The 17,890-nt window shown below is 34.2% G+C and overlaps 1 protein-coding gene across 1 annotated transcript in view; it reads right to left on the reverse strand.

The window, feature by feature from the left end:
* Nucleotides 1-1,626: 1,626 nt before the first annotated feature.
* Nucleotides 1,627-17,890, reverse strand: part of LOC129222632 (cytochrome P450 18a1-like) — a 36,991-nt gene continuing 20,727 nt past the window's right edge. Inside the window, exons 3-6 of the mRNA XM_054857162.1 lie at nt 13,966-14,153; nt 10,416-10,679; nt 8,694-8,870; nt 1,627-1,836 (exon numbers count right to left, since the gene is read on the reverse strand). Coding sequence (XP_054713137.1) covers nt 1,706-1,836; nt 8,694-8,870; nt 10,416-10,679; nt 13,966-14,153 — 760 coding nt within the window. The 3' untranslated portion in view covers nt 1,627-1,705. The remainder of the gene's footprint in view (nt 1,837-8,693; nt 8,871-10,415; nt 10,680-13,965; nt 14,154-17,890) is intronic.

Consider the following 17,890-nt stretch of genomic DNA (forward strand, 5'->3'; position numbering starts at 1 on the left):
GTGCTTTCACTGCAAAAATCACGAAAAACCTTTTAGAGGTTTTAAATTAATATCTTCGTTAATTAATGTCATCCAAAGACGCAACCTAGCTAAGAGCACTCTCGATCAACTCCCCTTTCGAACATTTTTTTTTTTTTTCAAAATCGGTCCATCCGTTTAGACGCTAGAGTGCCACAGGCAGCTACACATACACACAGATACACAGATAACGTCAAACTTATAACCCCCTTCCTTTGTTTGTCGGGGGTTAAAAAGAATCATCTTCTATGATATTTCCTGTCCCAGGTGCTGGAACTATTAAGAAAGAGTTATTTTGCCTACGCCGTGTTCGTAAAAGAGAGATTTTTGTCATCTCCAGTTCGTAAAAAAAGTTAAAAAATACATTGTTTCAATAGAAGATTTTTCGGGACTGGCGAATATTTCATAAAATCGTGAGTGTTCGTAAATTAGAGGTTCGTAAAATTGAGCGTCAGCTGTATAGGTAAAATGTATTTGAACTCTTACTGGTAAAGAGCCACTTCTCAGTTCTGATGTGAATAAACTTTCTATTGTAAGCAGGGCAGTCAATTAAAAAATGTAGAGAGAATATTCTCATTTGTCAGACTATATTTTTCAGGATAGAATGAGGCATTCAGTGTGCAGAATGGAGTTGTATCCATCAGTCAAAAGTACTACTTTTAGCCACTGAAGTTAATAGAATGAGCAATAAATAAATAAATAAATAAATAAATAAATAAATAGGTAAATAATTAATAAATAAATAAATAGATAATAAATAAATAAATAAAATAACATGGAGCGAAAAAAAATTTTTTATTTTAAAAACGTTTAATTTTTAATTATTTTTTTTGTTAATGTCCGATTTTTCAAATAAGCCGCGGTCTTATGACTCACAAGTGATGAACTTTGACGCGCTACTCCACTGGCGCGCTGAATGTTTACGCTTGCTGTATACCGCGTTTCTATGATATGATAATTAAGAAGTGAATTAAATACTGCGCTCTGCGCTAATGGCATCAGTGAATGGCATTTCATCACTTGTGTTGTCATGCGCAGAAGCGTAAAAAATACAATTGAATCTGCGCACCGATTTAAATATTTTTTTGAAACATATTAAACTTTTTAAAATTATTTGAAAATGGTCAAATCCTATGCTTTTAAGCACACACTTTTTCAGAAAAAAAAAGTTTTAAAATTTTGGAAACGAGCCCATATAGAAGTCATCCAAATCAAATTTTGACGTAATAATTTGAATAGTGGATAAATGAAAGTGGAGAAGCAGTGTTCTTAAAGTATTAAATTATGAAATCAATATTTGCTTTACTAACTATCCACACTGTTAGCAGTAAATTTCACTGTCAGAATAGTTTGCAGAAGTCGGTTACTGAATTCATGTTCCTACAGAAGAAAAATATTGGGAAAGGGGAAGGGGCGGGAGGTTGGTTTCTGCCAGAACTATTTCGCACAAGAGTTTTAAGTAAGTTTCATATAGAAAAAACTGTTAATCAAAATAAATTTACGCTTTGATTAGTGAATTTTCCTTTATGCATAATGCACACAATGAATATGATATATAGTGTATGAAAATGGAGTTTCAGAGAAAGCCGACTGTATTCTAAAGCAAATGTTATTTATTATTAGAGATTTGTAAAATCTATTTTACAGCAGATGTTTTCATTTTCTGATGATAAAGTGAAACTTCTGGTTAGTCCCTCGGCACCATTCTCAGTTCGTGATCACTATTTCCTGGAAGAACACAAAAATTCTGAAGAATTGATCCCAAAAACACAAACACTTCCATTTGAGCTAAAGACTCCCCAGCGCATGACCTTTTGCCTGTTGAATTAGAAAAAAAAAAGGAATTGTACATTGAATAAAACGTTTTTAAAAGATTATAACAGTGTATTTCACCAAAGTCGTATTTAATTAGCAAAACGATGATTACAAGAACAATATTAAAGAAGTTTGAACAGAAGCATTCAATTTTTTTTAATTACAACCATCGGCATGAAAGTCACACTGAAATGTTTTATGATACATCAAAATGGTTCAAGTTAAAATCACCAACTCTATTTGGCCAACACCACTCTAGTGTGGTGTTGATTAGGCCCGGTTCAAATGAAGACAATCTAACATCTACTTATTTTTGTAGGCGAACTCACCAGGGCTGGATACAAACTATCATTTTATAGAGGTAGGCATGCTAAAGAATACCCCGCTCCCCCAAACAAACCTACGGTTCTGGCCACGAAAAATTTCTTAAAATGCTTGGGTATCAATAAAAAGCACGAAATTGGTCTGGAATAGTGTTCCTAATGGGCAGAAACGATGCAAATTAATTTCATAAGCAATGAAAGAAGAAATTTCTGAAATGCCTTTCAAGAATTATTAATGAATTGAAAAGACAACTGAAATAGTTTACATTTTACAGTGTTTGAACACAATGTAGTCGGATGCTATTGTCGACGGTTTAGGGGGTGGGTCATGAGCCCCATGACCCTCCCCTTGTATCCGCCACTGGAACTTACGAAAATCAAGTTTTTCAAGCTATATTCACTTATTGCAATCAGTTAAAAACTGTTTCCATTTGTCTTATGAATTTTATCTTCAGAATAAACATAAAGCCTAAATAATTTTTTCATAAGGTACATAGCCGAAATACACATGTAGCAAGATCAGAAGATTATGAGAAGTGTTTTTGCACTGGGATGTTTCCCCCAAAAATTCGACCATTAATCTTTCTAAATGACAAGTTGTGTTGCATTGAGGAGTCATGATCTGGCGTCGGATTCCTAAAGAATTTCCGGAAAAACTCGTAGGTGGTGTTCCAGTTACCTGCAACTGTATTTTGTCTTCTTGTTTTACAACGTGGAAAGTCTCTCATTTCAAAGAAACATGACACATACAGGTATAGGACAAAATAATAGGAACGTCCAGTTAAAATTCTTCGAGCGTCCAAAAATGACAATCACACGTTGCAACAGTTTTCCCCGTAGTGGCTGTGATAGGTGTCAATAAAACATTTGGCAGTGTGAGACTTGCACGGAAAAATTCTGTATTTAGCAAAGCGTGCTCATGTCCGATCTCTCCAACGTAAACAGAGGCATGATAATTGGAGCTCGTCTTGCTGGAGCGTAAGTGCCCAGAACAGCCAGTCTTGTGGGTGTTTCAAGGACCACCGTATCAAGGATTATGAGGAGAGCATATACAAATCTGGGTGAGGTGTCTCCTGCGAAGCGCAACAATGGGCGAAACTCGAAGTCGAAGGATTGGGATAGACGAGTATTAAAGAGGATTTTCTCCCGAAAACTCAAGACTAGACTGCCGCAGATAGCGTCCGAAATGAATACCCACCTTAAGAGCCCCGTAACAATGAAAATTATTCAACCGGGACTTGCATGCTGCGCACATTCATGCCAAAGTAGCTATTCCAAAACCGTTAGTTTCGGTGCAAAATGCTATGAAGAGAATACAGTGGTGCAGAGACCACCTAAACTGGACACAACTGAAATGGGAATGGTCTGACGAGACATCATTTACTTCATTCCAGACCATATCGGATGTGTGTTCGTCTGGCGAACACCTGCAGAAGCATATCATATTGACTGCTTGGTTCCTATCGTGAAGCATGGAGGGGTTTCTGTGATGGTGCGGGAAGCAATATCTTTCCGTATATTAGGGCCGCTTATTGTCCTAAGGGAGCGAAACACAGGTGAACATTATCGAAATTTTTTCGCTGATCATCATCACTTTAATCTTCAGACTCTCTTTCTAGGAGAACATCCGGTGTTGCGAGATAACAACGCCCCTATTCACGCACACCGTGGTCTTCAAACATGGTTACATGAGCATGAAGATGAAGTGGAACATCTAACGTGGTGTCCCCTATCCCCTGATCTCAATGAGCTTTTTTAGAGAACTAAGTACGTGCGCGATTTCCTCCTCCACGAACTCTATCTGAACTCGAAACTGTCTTGCACGAGGAACGAGTGCGAATTCCAATGAACTATATTCAAGATCTATATTTGTCAGTTCCACGTCGAATACAAACTGTTATTCGGGCAAAGAGTGGCCCAACCTCTTTTTAATAAAATGTTTTCATTTTTTCCCAAGTGTTCCTATTATTTTGTCCTATACCTGTATCTGTACCTCAAAGCATGACTAACGTAAGCCACAAATCATTACCTTGCAGGAGAGCGTAAAAAGCATGTCTGGTGTATACAAAGGGCTTTTTATAGCGCTGATAAATAACTATAATGTTTAATAATAAAAAAATTTTGGAAAAAAAATAGAACCGACTTCAAATTTGCTCTAAAAAGTGAAAAATAATTTTATTCTTTAAACACCATCGATAATGCTTTTAAACATAATTTTTGAAGTTGGCGCAAAAACTAAACATAAAATCCAGTGTAACCATGCTTCGTTCATATTTTTTTCAGAAAAGCATCCAAAGTTACGAACGAAACATTTATATCGTTATTCAAATATGTTGTCATCAATGAATATTTTATGTGATAGTGAAGAAACTGGGCCTGGTTAAATTTATAGTTGTAGTTGAGTTATGGCTGTGCATGATTTTATCTATCGTTTTTGCGCCAACTTCAAAAATTATGTTTAAAAGCATTATCGATGGTGTTTAAAGAATAAAATTATTTTTCACTTTTTAGAGCAAATTTGAAGTCGGTTCTATTTTTTTTCCAAAATTTTTTTATTTCTTTCTTTTTAGTGTAAATGTAGGTATTTCAGAAATAGTAAGAAGTTACCACCACGATACTTCACCTTATTTTTTTCATAAAAATGCTCCATACTAAAAAAAAAAAAAAAAAAAAAAACTATAAACACGCGTTAAACTTGAAACGATTGGCACTAAAAACTTATTTTTGTTCCTCTTTGGAATTAATGTGTAGTTAATTTAATTATAACCATTTAAGTATTACGTTTTTCCTAACTAATTTACATTCACAGCATTTAAGTTGCTCATGATGCAATTCTGTATTTTCTTACTTAGCCCCCATCATTTGTTATTGGCATAGATGATAAAGAAAAAAATTACTACTGTAGTTGAGGCAAACCTAATGGCAGCATTGTGAAGGCTAAGCAGATCCTAATCACTGCATCACCTCGCTTCCAGGTTAGGTTGACCCCCACTATGGAGCAATAGCACTGAAGAAGGGAAGATTTCGATAATTCACGTAGGGTTACTATAAATCAGCAAGGTTACCAAAACAAAATTATTTACTCCAAAAATGAGACTACAGCGCCAGATTCCCGATTATTATCGAAATGTCCCCCTGAAGAAACTTGATGCTTGCTTCAGAGAAGCCTTCATTCAAAATTATCATTACAATTACTATTAATGTTACTGTCAAATGGCACCAAACTTTCATAACAATGGGTTTTAAATTTAATTATTTAATAGGGAAATTGCATGAAACTTATTGTTTTTTGCCCATAACTTTTTTCTAAAGGACAAATATGGTCAAACAAAGTAATGGGACCTAAGTTGAGCCATCCCCTATCCATTAAAAAAAGAATCATCAAAATCGGTTCAGTAGGTGAGACGCTGTGAGTGGACAAAAAAAAAAAAAAAAAAAAAAAAAAAAAAAAAAAAAAAACATACATACGGTATGAACTGATAACCGCCTCCTTTTTGAAGTCGGTTAAAAATAATTACGTTGTTATGGCTCAATATGGAAAATAGTCCATTTTGGATTTATGTTAGTCTGGCCCGGAGCTACAGATATTGTCTTTAGTCTTTTTCCTTCTTTTTTTTCTGAAAATCTTTTCACTCACAACTGTACTTTAATATTATCATCAAATACTTCACATTTTTGTGAATTGAATTACCAGAAATAGAGGAGGGTAGCCCAAAGCGGGTAGGCCTTCGTATGCCCCCCCATAATGTGTAAGTGCGATGCATACGTATGTCTTGTTTACATGAACTCCCCTGAGTGTTTATCAGCCCCAGCAAAGCAGCAGTGAAGCGGCATAGCGCGATCAAGCTTTAAAAAAAAAAAAATGTAACTTGTGATTATTCGAAGACCAGCTTATATTTTTAATTTTGAATAACATAACGTTATTCTGACACCACCCACCTACATACTACGGTAGTCATTTCGTTTGTTTCTTTTTTAAATCTAAGGTTTTAACTATTGAAATAAGAAACGCGCCTTTGGGCAAAGCTAGAGCCGCTATATAGACAGGGCGACGCATCAGCTTAAGTTTAGCCTTTTTGGATCGGATTTTTCATTGTTGCGCTGATTGGGCTACCACAGTAAAGTTTCGCGTTTCACCAAATTTGCAGAAAATAATACTTTATTTAATAAACAATTCACGTGCCACTAATAATCGCTCGCAGTGGACAATCACCAAACACGATTACTCGCCAGAAAAGACAACCACTCAAACACGCGCTCCGATCCAAAAAGGCTGATCTTAAGCTGATGCGTCGGCTCGTATATATAGGGGCAGTAGGCAAAGCGGGTATAGGATTTAATCATATATTTATTTATAATTTCTTGACTCGTGAGCTGACTTAGGTTTCCTAATTCAATAGGATAAGTATAACTTTAAAAAGTTTTTTTAGGATGGCAATTAATTAGTCTATTAATTTAATCAGTTATTTCTTTATGTTTTATAAACAAATGTGCTTGACTTTAAATTGGATTAGTACAACTGTTTTTTCGCATTTTGTTATATAATGGCAGATAGCTAGTCAACTATTTTAATCATTTATAACTTAATATTTGCTTGGCAAATGTATCAAACCACAATTAGTTAATCTTACCCACTTTGGGCTCCCTGGTAGGGCAAAGTGGGTTTTTCAAATGATTGTAAAAATTGATAATAAATAAATATTAGGTTTGAAATAATACAACAATAACTTTTCATTTTGAAGTTCAAGAACCCAGCTAGGAAATAAAACCGAAATTGTTACGATAACGATCTAAAAACTACAATTTCGAGCGTTCTTCGAAAACTTACCCGCTTCGGTCCACCCTCCCCTAATGTATAATTTGTGTCATTAGTCAAGACTTTTAAAATGCTGGTCCATCATCCTTTCACAATTTGAGTTTTTTTTACTGATTTTCACCCGCTTACTTAATAATATTCTGTTAAACTATGTTCCCAACGATAACAATTTTTTCATAGAAACTTTATCTGTCATGAATTATTTCATGTACGGCTGCCTAACCAATGTCAAGTTTCTTCTGAATTATTTGGTAGAATTACTGTTCTGTGAACTTTTCTAAATGGCCTCATTTAAGCTCTGTAAACTATCTAAATGTTTTTACAATAAGGAGAAAGATTTCTATGTGTAAATTATTGAACACTTTTTCAGTTTAGCCCCAGTTTACAATAACATACTTCTTAATTTAAGTTTTAAATTTTTCTTAATTTAAGTTATTTTTTAGTTTATATAAAACAAGAGAAGCAAGGGTTCTAAGAAACAAGTTTCTTTTTTTTCCCCGTGAAGCGGCATTTGCTTGCAATAAGAAATAAGTTTTAATTGAAAACTGACCCCTAACTCCCAGATGAAGTGCACAATGTGGCATTCTTTATTTGCTTATCGTGTTTACTGCCCTCCTAATTTCCGACGAATTCGATGTCTTTGACTCTTACACCGAGCGCCAACAATATTGAGCCACCCACGCTAGCATGTTTTGTTTTCTTTTGTCTTTTTCTCGCAAAAAATACCCTTTGTTGGCGTTCTAGAAGCTATTCATTTAGTGGCCTTTGGTGGCAAATTTTCAATTTACCGAAAATATGTAGATATCTTGAAAAACAAATTAACTCTACACATAAGAGACCTGTTAAGCTACAGGCGAACCAAATGGCCTTTAAATTTTCTGCCACGAACAGGCCATGTGGGCAGGACCCGACTAACAAAAAGTGAGACCCAAGGCCCACAATAATTTGGAGGGCCCCTGAAAGCTATTATTTTTAAAAGGTGCATATTTTTTGTATAGTTGTAATGCTATGCATAATTCTTTAAGTAATTAGGGGCCCCTTAGAAAGGGGGGCCCTAGGCCCAGGCCTAGTAGGCCTGTGTGGTAATTAGGCTCTGCGTGTGGGTACCGCTAGCATAGGGTGGTTCAAAAAAACTTTTTCTCAGCTACAGTTCAGGACACCCCCTACTTTTTTTAGACTTACTAATAGTGTTATACTGTAAAAGTTTTTGCTTCTTACTCAAATTTTAAGACGGTGCTCAATGACCCCTGAATTTAACATTAGCCGTAGCATAGAAAATGTCACAAATTTAGAAACATTTAATTTCCCCAGCTGTTTTTTTTTTTTTTGTAAATAAGTATTTTATTGCAATGTATATGCATAATACTCGTGTATATTATATGTAGCATTGATTTTTCATTTCAATGCATTTTTTAAACCCTCCTCCCCATACTGATGGAGTTTGGGGGAGGGGGTTGAGCACCCTTTTTCAGTTGAAATAAGAAGCTAAAATTCTTCCAGTATATTGCTATCCACAAGTCTAAAAATATTGAGAGGTGTCCTGATATCTAGAAGAAACTTTTTTTTGCATGTATTTTTGAACCACCCGACGCTAGCAATAACATATTTCTTAATTTATGCACACACTCATAATGTGGAAAAGAAGAAGAAATTAGGAATATTTATTTACTTATTAAATTCATTCGAAATGTTTTGGACAAAATCTGCGTTGTCCAACTTACCCAATCCAAACGGATATGGTCCGTCTCGTTTATCTCTTTTTCCGTCAGTACTCAAAAATCTTTCGGGTTTAAACTCTTCAGGATTTTTGTAGAGTTCTGGATCGTTGTTTGCACTCCACAGATTGGCCACCAAGATGCTTCGTTTCGGAATTGTGTAGTTATCAATCGTCATATCCTCTGAAAAGAAGCATTGGTTTTAGTGAAAAATACAAATTTCATTTTCAATTTTATTGATTTACATTTTATGAAACTAATCATTTCAAAGGACTTTTTCTCAAAAGGATAGATCCACCGAAAGTATAGTAGTAGGAATTTTCCAGCTACAAATTACGACTCCGTTTCCGGAACTAAGATGTAATGCAAAGCAATAACGAACAGCTTAGTTATAACTTGACCTATGGATGTTCCGAATGCAGTGGCGTAGCTAGACCCGACTTTCGGGGGGGGGGGGGGGGGTTACTTCTTTTATATATATATAATATATATATATAATATATATATATATTATATATATATATATATATATATATATATATATATATATATATATATATGTGTGTGTGTGTGTGTAATCGCTTGGAATTTTTTCCTTTCTCTTCTCTCTTCTTTTTTCTCTTTTTTTTGAGACTAACTTTTCGGGGGGGGTTTTGTCCCCAAAACCCCCCCCCTTAGCTACGCCCCTGTCCGAATGTTCCTATATCTGAATTGATGAGCCCTATACAATGTCAAAACTGCAGTCCCTGGATGTTGTTCGGTATTGCTTTCAAAGAAAAGTATTGTCTAAAAATTTTTCTCCCTTATATTTATTTATTTAAAAGAGATGAAAAAAACTCCTTGGTTTTAACCAAAAAAAAAAAAGCAGGTTTAAACAAAAACCCTGTTTTTTTTTTTTTTTTTTGCAAAACACGATGTTTATGTGGGCTTCAGATATAAACACTTGTTATCTCCTGATCGAAGAATTGCACGAATTTCAAGCAAATTGAGTTTTCTACACATACTTTCACATTTTAGATAGCAATATACTGAGCTATACGTGTCAGATATATAGTTGTATTATGAGAAGTCAAAGTATGTGATCATCATTATTGTTTTCTGTTTTTCTGAATTGATTTCTTGTAAATTTGAAACTTGAAAAGACTTGCATAAAGGAATCTGCTGTATCAACCTTCTGACTAAACCTTGGTAAACCTGTTAGTAAGCTTCTGACTAAACCTTGGTTAATTTTTATTATTAAAGACCATTTCTTAGCTATTCTCTGTCACATTCCCTACGTTTTGTTTCCAGTTTTTAATTGTTGCCAGAAATAATGAAAAAATGAATAAGAAAGTTGTTAATAAATGTAACAGAGTAATTTCAAGGCTGAACTTAAGCAAGCACATATTCGTAGGCGTTTTTAAAACCCTTTTTTCCCCCACTATATTTGTTCAAAATTGCTTTTAAATTCGGACATACAAGTCATCAAGATTTGGGGGAAAAAAGTAATGGTAAATATATAAGACATTTTTTTTATGCGAAATACACTTATATTAAATCGAAAGTCAATGTCGTTTTTTTCCCGTTTTAATAAGGGTTGGTAACTGGTAAATATGTTTTAAATTTTAAAAAGTTTCCCTCAAATACCAAAACGAAAAGTTTTGAAATAAAACATAAAAAATGTTTTTTAGTTATGCAATGCATTTTAAGCGTACCATGCAGTTACGCGCAGCCAGTCGAATTACTTACTGAAATTTGAATACAACGTTGTGACAGCGACAGGGGCGGAAAATCGCCACAGTTCCTGAATAACAGCTTCGAAGTATGGCATATTTTGGCGATCCAACCAGGACGGTAAGCGTTCCTGCCCAACAATTGCATCCAGCTCCTTTTGAATTCTACTTTGGGCATCAGGATATTTGCTAAGTTCCAGTAAGAGCAGCGTGATAGCAGTGGTTACAGATTCAACCCCATCAATAAAAATGTTGATAACTGCAGCCTGAAGTCGTTTGTCTATGTAAAAAAAAAAAAAAAAAAAAAAAACATAATATATTGAGAAATAATAAGGAAATAAAAATATATGTATTCTACATGAGTACGAGACATTTATAAAAGTCAAGGTTTTCCCGTTTAATCAGCTAAACCGCTACTTTCGTAACTGTTAGTTTTATACGGTCCCTACGTCCTCCTATTTTTATTTAGAGAAATAATCTCCATTGAAAAATATTACTACCACAAAAATTTAACAGTTGTGCGGCAAAGCTCAAGGAGATATTCGAGTTCAAAGTTTTAAAAGACCATGCAAAAGATGAGATTGGAACTTATTGCCCTTTCAGAAGAATGAATGACAGTTTGTTGAAGTAAAAAAACCAAGTATTTATATTTTTCATTGCTATTCAAAAATAAATGCAAAAGTTATCCCATGATACGTTAAAACACACTACAAAAGCTCGTACAATATGAAAAAAAAAAAAAAAAACTTTCTATGTAAACATATAATTTTAAATTCTTGTTAGCCGGTACATATTCCCCTAAAAGGTGTTTTTGACGGTGAGTGTAAAGTGGTGTAGGTCACAAAACGCTGTTCTCCATATCTCGGTGAATATTGGTCACACTAATGTAAAACTTTTTGTGTTGGAATTATTTTTCAATTTAGATTACTTCCCTAAAGTTAAGTTTGGGGACCTATGGCCCGGTATAAAAAGTTAAATTTTGCATTTTTTGACTCAGTTTTTTTCGCTTCAAACTTTTAATATCTTAACTCTGTATCTAGTTTTGAGTAATTTTGCAATTGAAAGTATGCAACTAGGACTAATGGTTGCGAAAATAGAGGTTTTTCAGGATAAAACGGAACACATGATAAGTAAAACATTGCAATATATTGAAATAATTTTCCTCACTAAATTTTTCCTTCTTCGTTTTAAATACTTCCTGAGGAAAAAAAAAAAGATATCAAGGCCTTTGTGTTCGGTAGTTCGCTTCTGTTCAAAAGAAATTAGTACACTTCATTGGATTTAAATGTTAAAACTTCTAGACTAGCCTGAGTTCAAATCAAAACATTACAAAAAGGACAAAAAAAAAAAAAAAAAAAAAAAAAAAAAAAATCCAGCATCCAATATTCATTACAATTTTGACGTCTTGAATTCAAATTACGTTTTTCGCAATCACGAATTGCGATAGGACCCTACTCGTTGGGTTTCTTGTTTCTTCAAATGGAATGGAATGGAAATGGCCAAGAAATTTGCATATGTCATATTATGACTGGTGATTTTGTTTAATAGTCAATACGAGGCATATACATAAAAAAATGGTGATTAGGATGAATTAATAAAGATAAAGATTTTATGGCGGAAAGGAAAAGATTTTATGGACCAGTACAATTATCGTAAAGATTATTTACAGCATTTAACGTTATGTATTTTTATTTCTTATCAATCTTAAATGATAGGAACTCGTAATTTGGAAATTTTGTACTTAGATGAAGCTTTTCTGTTTAAGTTCATCTATATTGATGGTTTTTTTTTTTTCTGAAAAAATGTAATTTCACACAAAAAACAACGCTTTAAAGTCTGCTTGAGTTAAGTCTTGAAGAAAATTGAATAAAATGAAACCGCGGACGATTTGTAACTATAACAACGAAAGTTCCACTCTCTAAATAAATGTTAAACACAACCGCCGTTATGGTCATCTGAAAAATCAGAGCAACATCAACTTTGGTCAAATGAGGATAGTAAGCAATTCGTAATTGTTCAAAAAAGGAAAAATACCTGCTTCATTCGGAAAAAATGGCGTTAGAAACTAGAAGATGAGTTACTCCAAAGTGGGAGAGACAGACCAATAGAATTGAGTTGATGAAATAAAGATTCAGCTTCATTATCGCACAGAAAAACCGCGTTTATCCGGCCCTCGTCTATCCGAACTTTCGACTGATAACGGGTTTTTGAGCAATCACGATTGCTTAATGTCCTCATTTGACCGTTTTTGAGGTCCGTGCCTTTTTCAGCTTGGACCAGAAGCCGCTGTAGCACCACCGCCCACCGTCCTCTGCATGCGGCGTGGCTGCTTCGGTCCTGAGCTATCCGCTTCTCCTGGTCAGAGGCGTCCATGTCCTACATACGCGCTCGCTCACACACACGCACACACACATACACTCACACACGCCTACGTGCATACACACAGGTCTACGCACACACACAAGCCTACACACTTACACACACAACTATGCACATGTAACCGCCCAGGAGAAGAGGCAGGCTTTGGGGGGGGGGGGGTGACAGGAACCGTTTCTAGAAACAATTACTCCAATGAGTAGGGTCCTGTCTCAGTTCGTGATTGCGAAAAACATAATTTGAATTCAAAATTTCAGAATTCAATTTTTTTTTTTTTTACTTTTAAAAACTTTCATTTAAAAGTATGAAGAACGTAATCGTCCCAAGTGTTTAAAAAAGAAGGCATTAGACTAATTCTTAGTAAAAAAAAATGATGGGATTTTTAAAAAAATTTCTAACAGTTTGAAAGGGTTGGTGATAGTATTATACTATTGCAATATTTTTTTTTTTAATGATGCCTAATGTCTCTTCTCTTTATATGCAGGTAGAAATGTTTCTGTTTTTAGTAGCGCTTGTCTATGCTTTTCTTATTTTTTTATTTTATCAATTAAACTTCAGTAAACTTGGAATTTCATTCCACAAGCTGAGTACTCCGCTCTCAAAAACTTAAGTTTGGGCATCCCTGCCAGAGCCCGATTAAGGTACTCGGAGGCCCTAGGCCAAGCACCCTATCGGGGTTCCCTGTAGTCAAACCTTACAATTTTAGCCATTAGCTAAAGCAATTTTTGCAATTTGAGGATCCCTAAAATGTGGAGGGGTGGGGGCTTGGCTGCGGCCTTGTTGGCCTATTTAGTAATCAAGTCCTGGTCTCTGCTAACCGTAAGCTGTTGAGCTGAAAAATTTGTAGAAGTGTTGAACAAAAAAAATAAAATAATAATAATAACAAAAAAAGATAAATGAACCCAACACAAAAGACGTCTAAGTACGACCTGTGAGTAACACTACACAAAACAAATAATAATAATCACAGGCCGTGAACGTTCTACGAAAAACTTTTGATGTATTCATGGAATTCAAACTATTAATTATTATTTATTTCAGAAATGTTGTTCTTTGAAATTAATGTTGCTGCTTGAACTACATGTTTAAAACTTATTCCACATCCCTTTTTTAAAGAGAATGTAAAATCCGATTTTATAACTTCAATGCCAGGCAAAAATTCTTCAAACGAATTTAAAATTCTTACTCACGTGTAAAAGAATTTCCTCCTTTCTTTCGGTCATCGTGCATAAGCTTCAGAAACTCATCGACCAGATCCTTGGGGTTGTTGACGTCGAATGACTTTACGTGTTGTTCTATGACGAAATTCGCAACCTCATAAACGTGTTTTTTTCCTTGTTGGATTTTGCTCATGTCTGACCGAAGCCACAAACTTAAACTGGGAGGGAGAAAAGTAAGGATAAGTGCCCTAAATCTAACTCCAAAATATATATAGATTAACGCTAGGAGGGTCCGCCCCTTCTCACTTGCGCTCACCAACCCGCAAAGATTGCTTCGCAATCTTATCTGATTCCCAAAGATTTAAATCTTCAATTAGAAAGAATCAGGTTAACAACGTGTTACAAGTTCAATTTGGAACAAAAAGCACCCCTTTCTCGGGTTTTAACTTGTACTAACTTGCAGGGCTATAGGTGCTAAGGAGTTCGTGAGCATTGCAAAATGACAGTTTTGTACGTTTGAAAAGTAGCTTTTAAATTCATAGTCTCTTGTAATTCACAACTCCAGCGCTCGTATACGTTACCTTGCGGTGGTTTACAAAACTGCCGAAAAAACTAAAACATTGCCACATTGCGTTCCACGTGTGTCTGTTGACGTAAACACAGGCAGTTTGTTCTGAGTATTTATTAACACAATCGATGTGTCTTAGATTGCTTTCAGCTACAGAAATTGTTTCGTCCCTTAATAGTATTCTCAAGCTTCTCAAATAAATGTTAGTTTTCCTTATTTTCTTCTAAAAAGTGAGTTGATTGAGAAATGGTGAACGCGTTAACACAAGAAAACTCTGGATTAAAAAACTTGGATAACGTTTACCAGGTAAAAAATTTTATTGCTTTGTGTGAATTTGTAAAAATATGGTTTTTTTAAAAATCTTAAATTAATTTAACTAATCATATTTTACAGCAGCATTTAGTTGGAATAGACAGTATGCAAAATATTTTCTTGAATATGTTATCGTAGAACGAAATGAAAAATGTTTAACCGAGAAAGAATTTACTTTATTGCTTTTATTCTCAGCTAAAAGGTTCCGCCAAATTTGTTTAGGGTTATAGTTTTAGTATTGTGCGATCGAAGTACCCTTGGCGAGATTTCGCATGTTAGTTAAATCATTTTTATTTTTTATCATGAGTGGAATAAAATGGTAGAAAGATTAACAGAATTTGATAAGTAAAAAGAAATAATGGTGAATCAACTGAAAAGAAAACTGCCACCATATATCCCTGAGAATTTTGTTGATGATTTGCATAGCATGACATAACTAGCATTCCCCTACCTGGCATTGTTCGGGTAATGGAATTAGCAGTGGTTAACAGTGCTTGGTGCACCTAGTTTCGAAAATCCCCTATAATACTTATTACCTATAACTTTTTCTAATTTGGGGAGGATCCCGGGGTCTCTGGACTCCTTACATATATGCCTTTGTCCTTACCCGATCTTTAACTGTTATTAACGATCCTTTTAAAATATTGATTATCTTTGCAAACACAGGCCATCCACATTTTATTGTTATACCTATGTTTAAGCAAAAACTTCTTTGTATACAACATTTTTAGTTTTTTTTTTCTGGTGCAAAAATTATTAAGCTGCTTGATGAACTGACTTTGGAGCAAGCTACATAACATTGGCCGTGTGAAAAAAAGTCTTCTCATAAATCGATCCCTACTACTTTTAATGTCTGTCCTTGTGACTTATTAATGGTTATTGCAAAGCAAACTTTAACAGGAAACTGCATTCTTCTAAATTCAAAAGGATAGTCCGCCTGTGATGATGTTCTTAAAAACTTCGTTTCTAGTTTTGAAAAAATAAAAGCTAAAGACAGGAACATTATGATTTGACTTGAGAAAATCCTCGAAGAATCACGTGAGAAACAAAAACAATATCAAATTTATAGTTCGCTATCGACCAAAAGTTGAGATGAAGTACTGAATAATGATTTGAATGGAGGAAAGCCTTCGAAAATAAGGGATTTGAATTTCAATGACAGGTTTTTAATTTCGCAGAAATTGAGGGGTTTTAATTAATTTCTCCCGAGTTAATTGAGATTTCGAAAAATCCTTTCTTAGTGGTTACTTTTGTAATCATGCGGACATACGTGCCAAATTCAAGTCTGAAGCTTCAGCGGTTTCGGTTGTGCGTTGATATACATACATATATATATATATATATATATATATATATATATATATATATATATATATATATATATATATATATATATATATATATATATATTAATATATATATATGTATGTATATATATATATATATATATATATATATATACTATATATATATATATTAATATATATATATAATATTATATATATATACTATATATATATATATATATATATATATATATATATATATATATAATATATATTTATATATATATATATATATATATATATATATATATATATATATATATATATATATATATATATATATGTTATCTCAGGACATTGATTTTTATATATTAAGATTAAATCATAACTCAGATTTTAAAAACATTCGAAACAGAAAAATTTTAAATTAACCGATTCGGGAATTTGAGAAAAATAACTCAGCTACAAATGCAAAACAATAAGCGCAAGCCAAGCAAGGCAAAGAAGTATCATCTTCTTTTGATAATAATTCGTAATGTCATATTAAATTTTCTAGCATTAATTGTTATCCTTGTCAGGCCACAATTATTATTTAGTTTTGTCAAGAATTGATAAATATTGAATTCAACATCGTGGAAATGGCTGCTTAGAACTACGAACTGCGTAATTTGCATTAATTTCTAATGTTTAGTAATGCTTCTTGAATTCTCATTTCTTTCTACGTGAGCCAGAATATCAAAAAGACTTTGAAAATTAATTTAAAAAGAATAAAGCGAAAAAATCGTGCATGCGAACAAAATTTACTAGACTTATAAAGAAAATGCTAATGCAACTATCTAAATACATTAATTAACTTGATTTGGATTCTACATACGAATGGGCTTCCAAATTGCCCTTGCAATGCGAACTGCCACGAGACGACCAACATCAACAAAAATCGAGCTATCGAATGCCACGAATCTACGATCCATTAGCAGAAAGACAACTAACTAAATGGAACCGACAGGAGGGAAATTTACGTGTCGAAAAGCGCCCTCTTGCGCACAGGTGTACCAAAGAATATAGATAAGGAGAAGAACTTTCACTTCGAGACCGGTTTGTAAGCTCCGCAGAGAAAATAAATTACTAACGAAAACATGTTTTGGGACAAAAGCCGACATTTAGGAACAAATTCGTCGCCAACGGTGAACTGGCTTGGCGGAGGGTTGCCATTTCCTCGCGGGAGTCGGGGAGACACACCCCCCATGGAGATTCTGAAGCCTTTTGTATCTGAAGATTTGAAGAGTTCCAGATGTTCAATCGTTCTTCTCTTTTAACTAATGTACTCATTTGCTACTGTTGAAAAACCGCAACTGATACCGCGATTTTTCTCTTTGAGTGGGCCTGGAAGAAGTGTCATCGCGCCGTTCGACCCCTGAGCGTTGTGCGAACTAATGCATCTACTAATCAGAATGAATTCGCCCTAAATTTCCCCTTTTACTGATCATTGAGGGAAGAAACATTATTATTTATTTCCACTTTTGCTGATTTATATCATTGAGGTTGTAAAAACAAAATAATCTTTTTGGTCTGCTACGGGAGTTGTTTTAGGGGAGTATTCTTCTTTTTTTTTTAATTTAAAGAAATAGTTTAAACGATGAAATAAATTTAAAAGTTTCTCTAGCAGCTCTAGTTTTCAGATAATTTCAGCTGCTTTACCCAAATTATGCAGTTTTTTAACTCCATTTTATGCATTTCTAAATCAAAGTGTAGGCTTCTGAAACAAGGACTGCCTCCAGCATGTTTGCTC

This window comes from Uloborus diversus, chromosome 5 (assembly GCF_026930045.1).
Source record: "Uloborus diversus isolate 005 chromosome 5, Udiv.v.3.1, whole genome shotgun sequence".
Taxonomy (NCBI): domain Eukaryota; kingdom Metazoa; phylum Arthropoda; class Arachnida; order Araneae; family Uloboridae; genus Uloborus; species Uloborus diversus.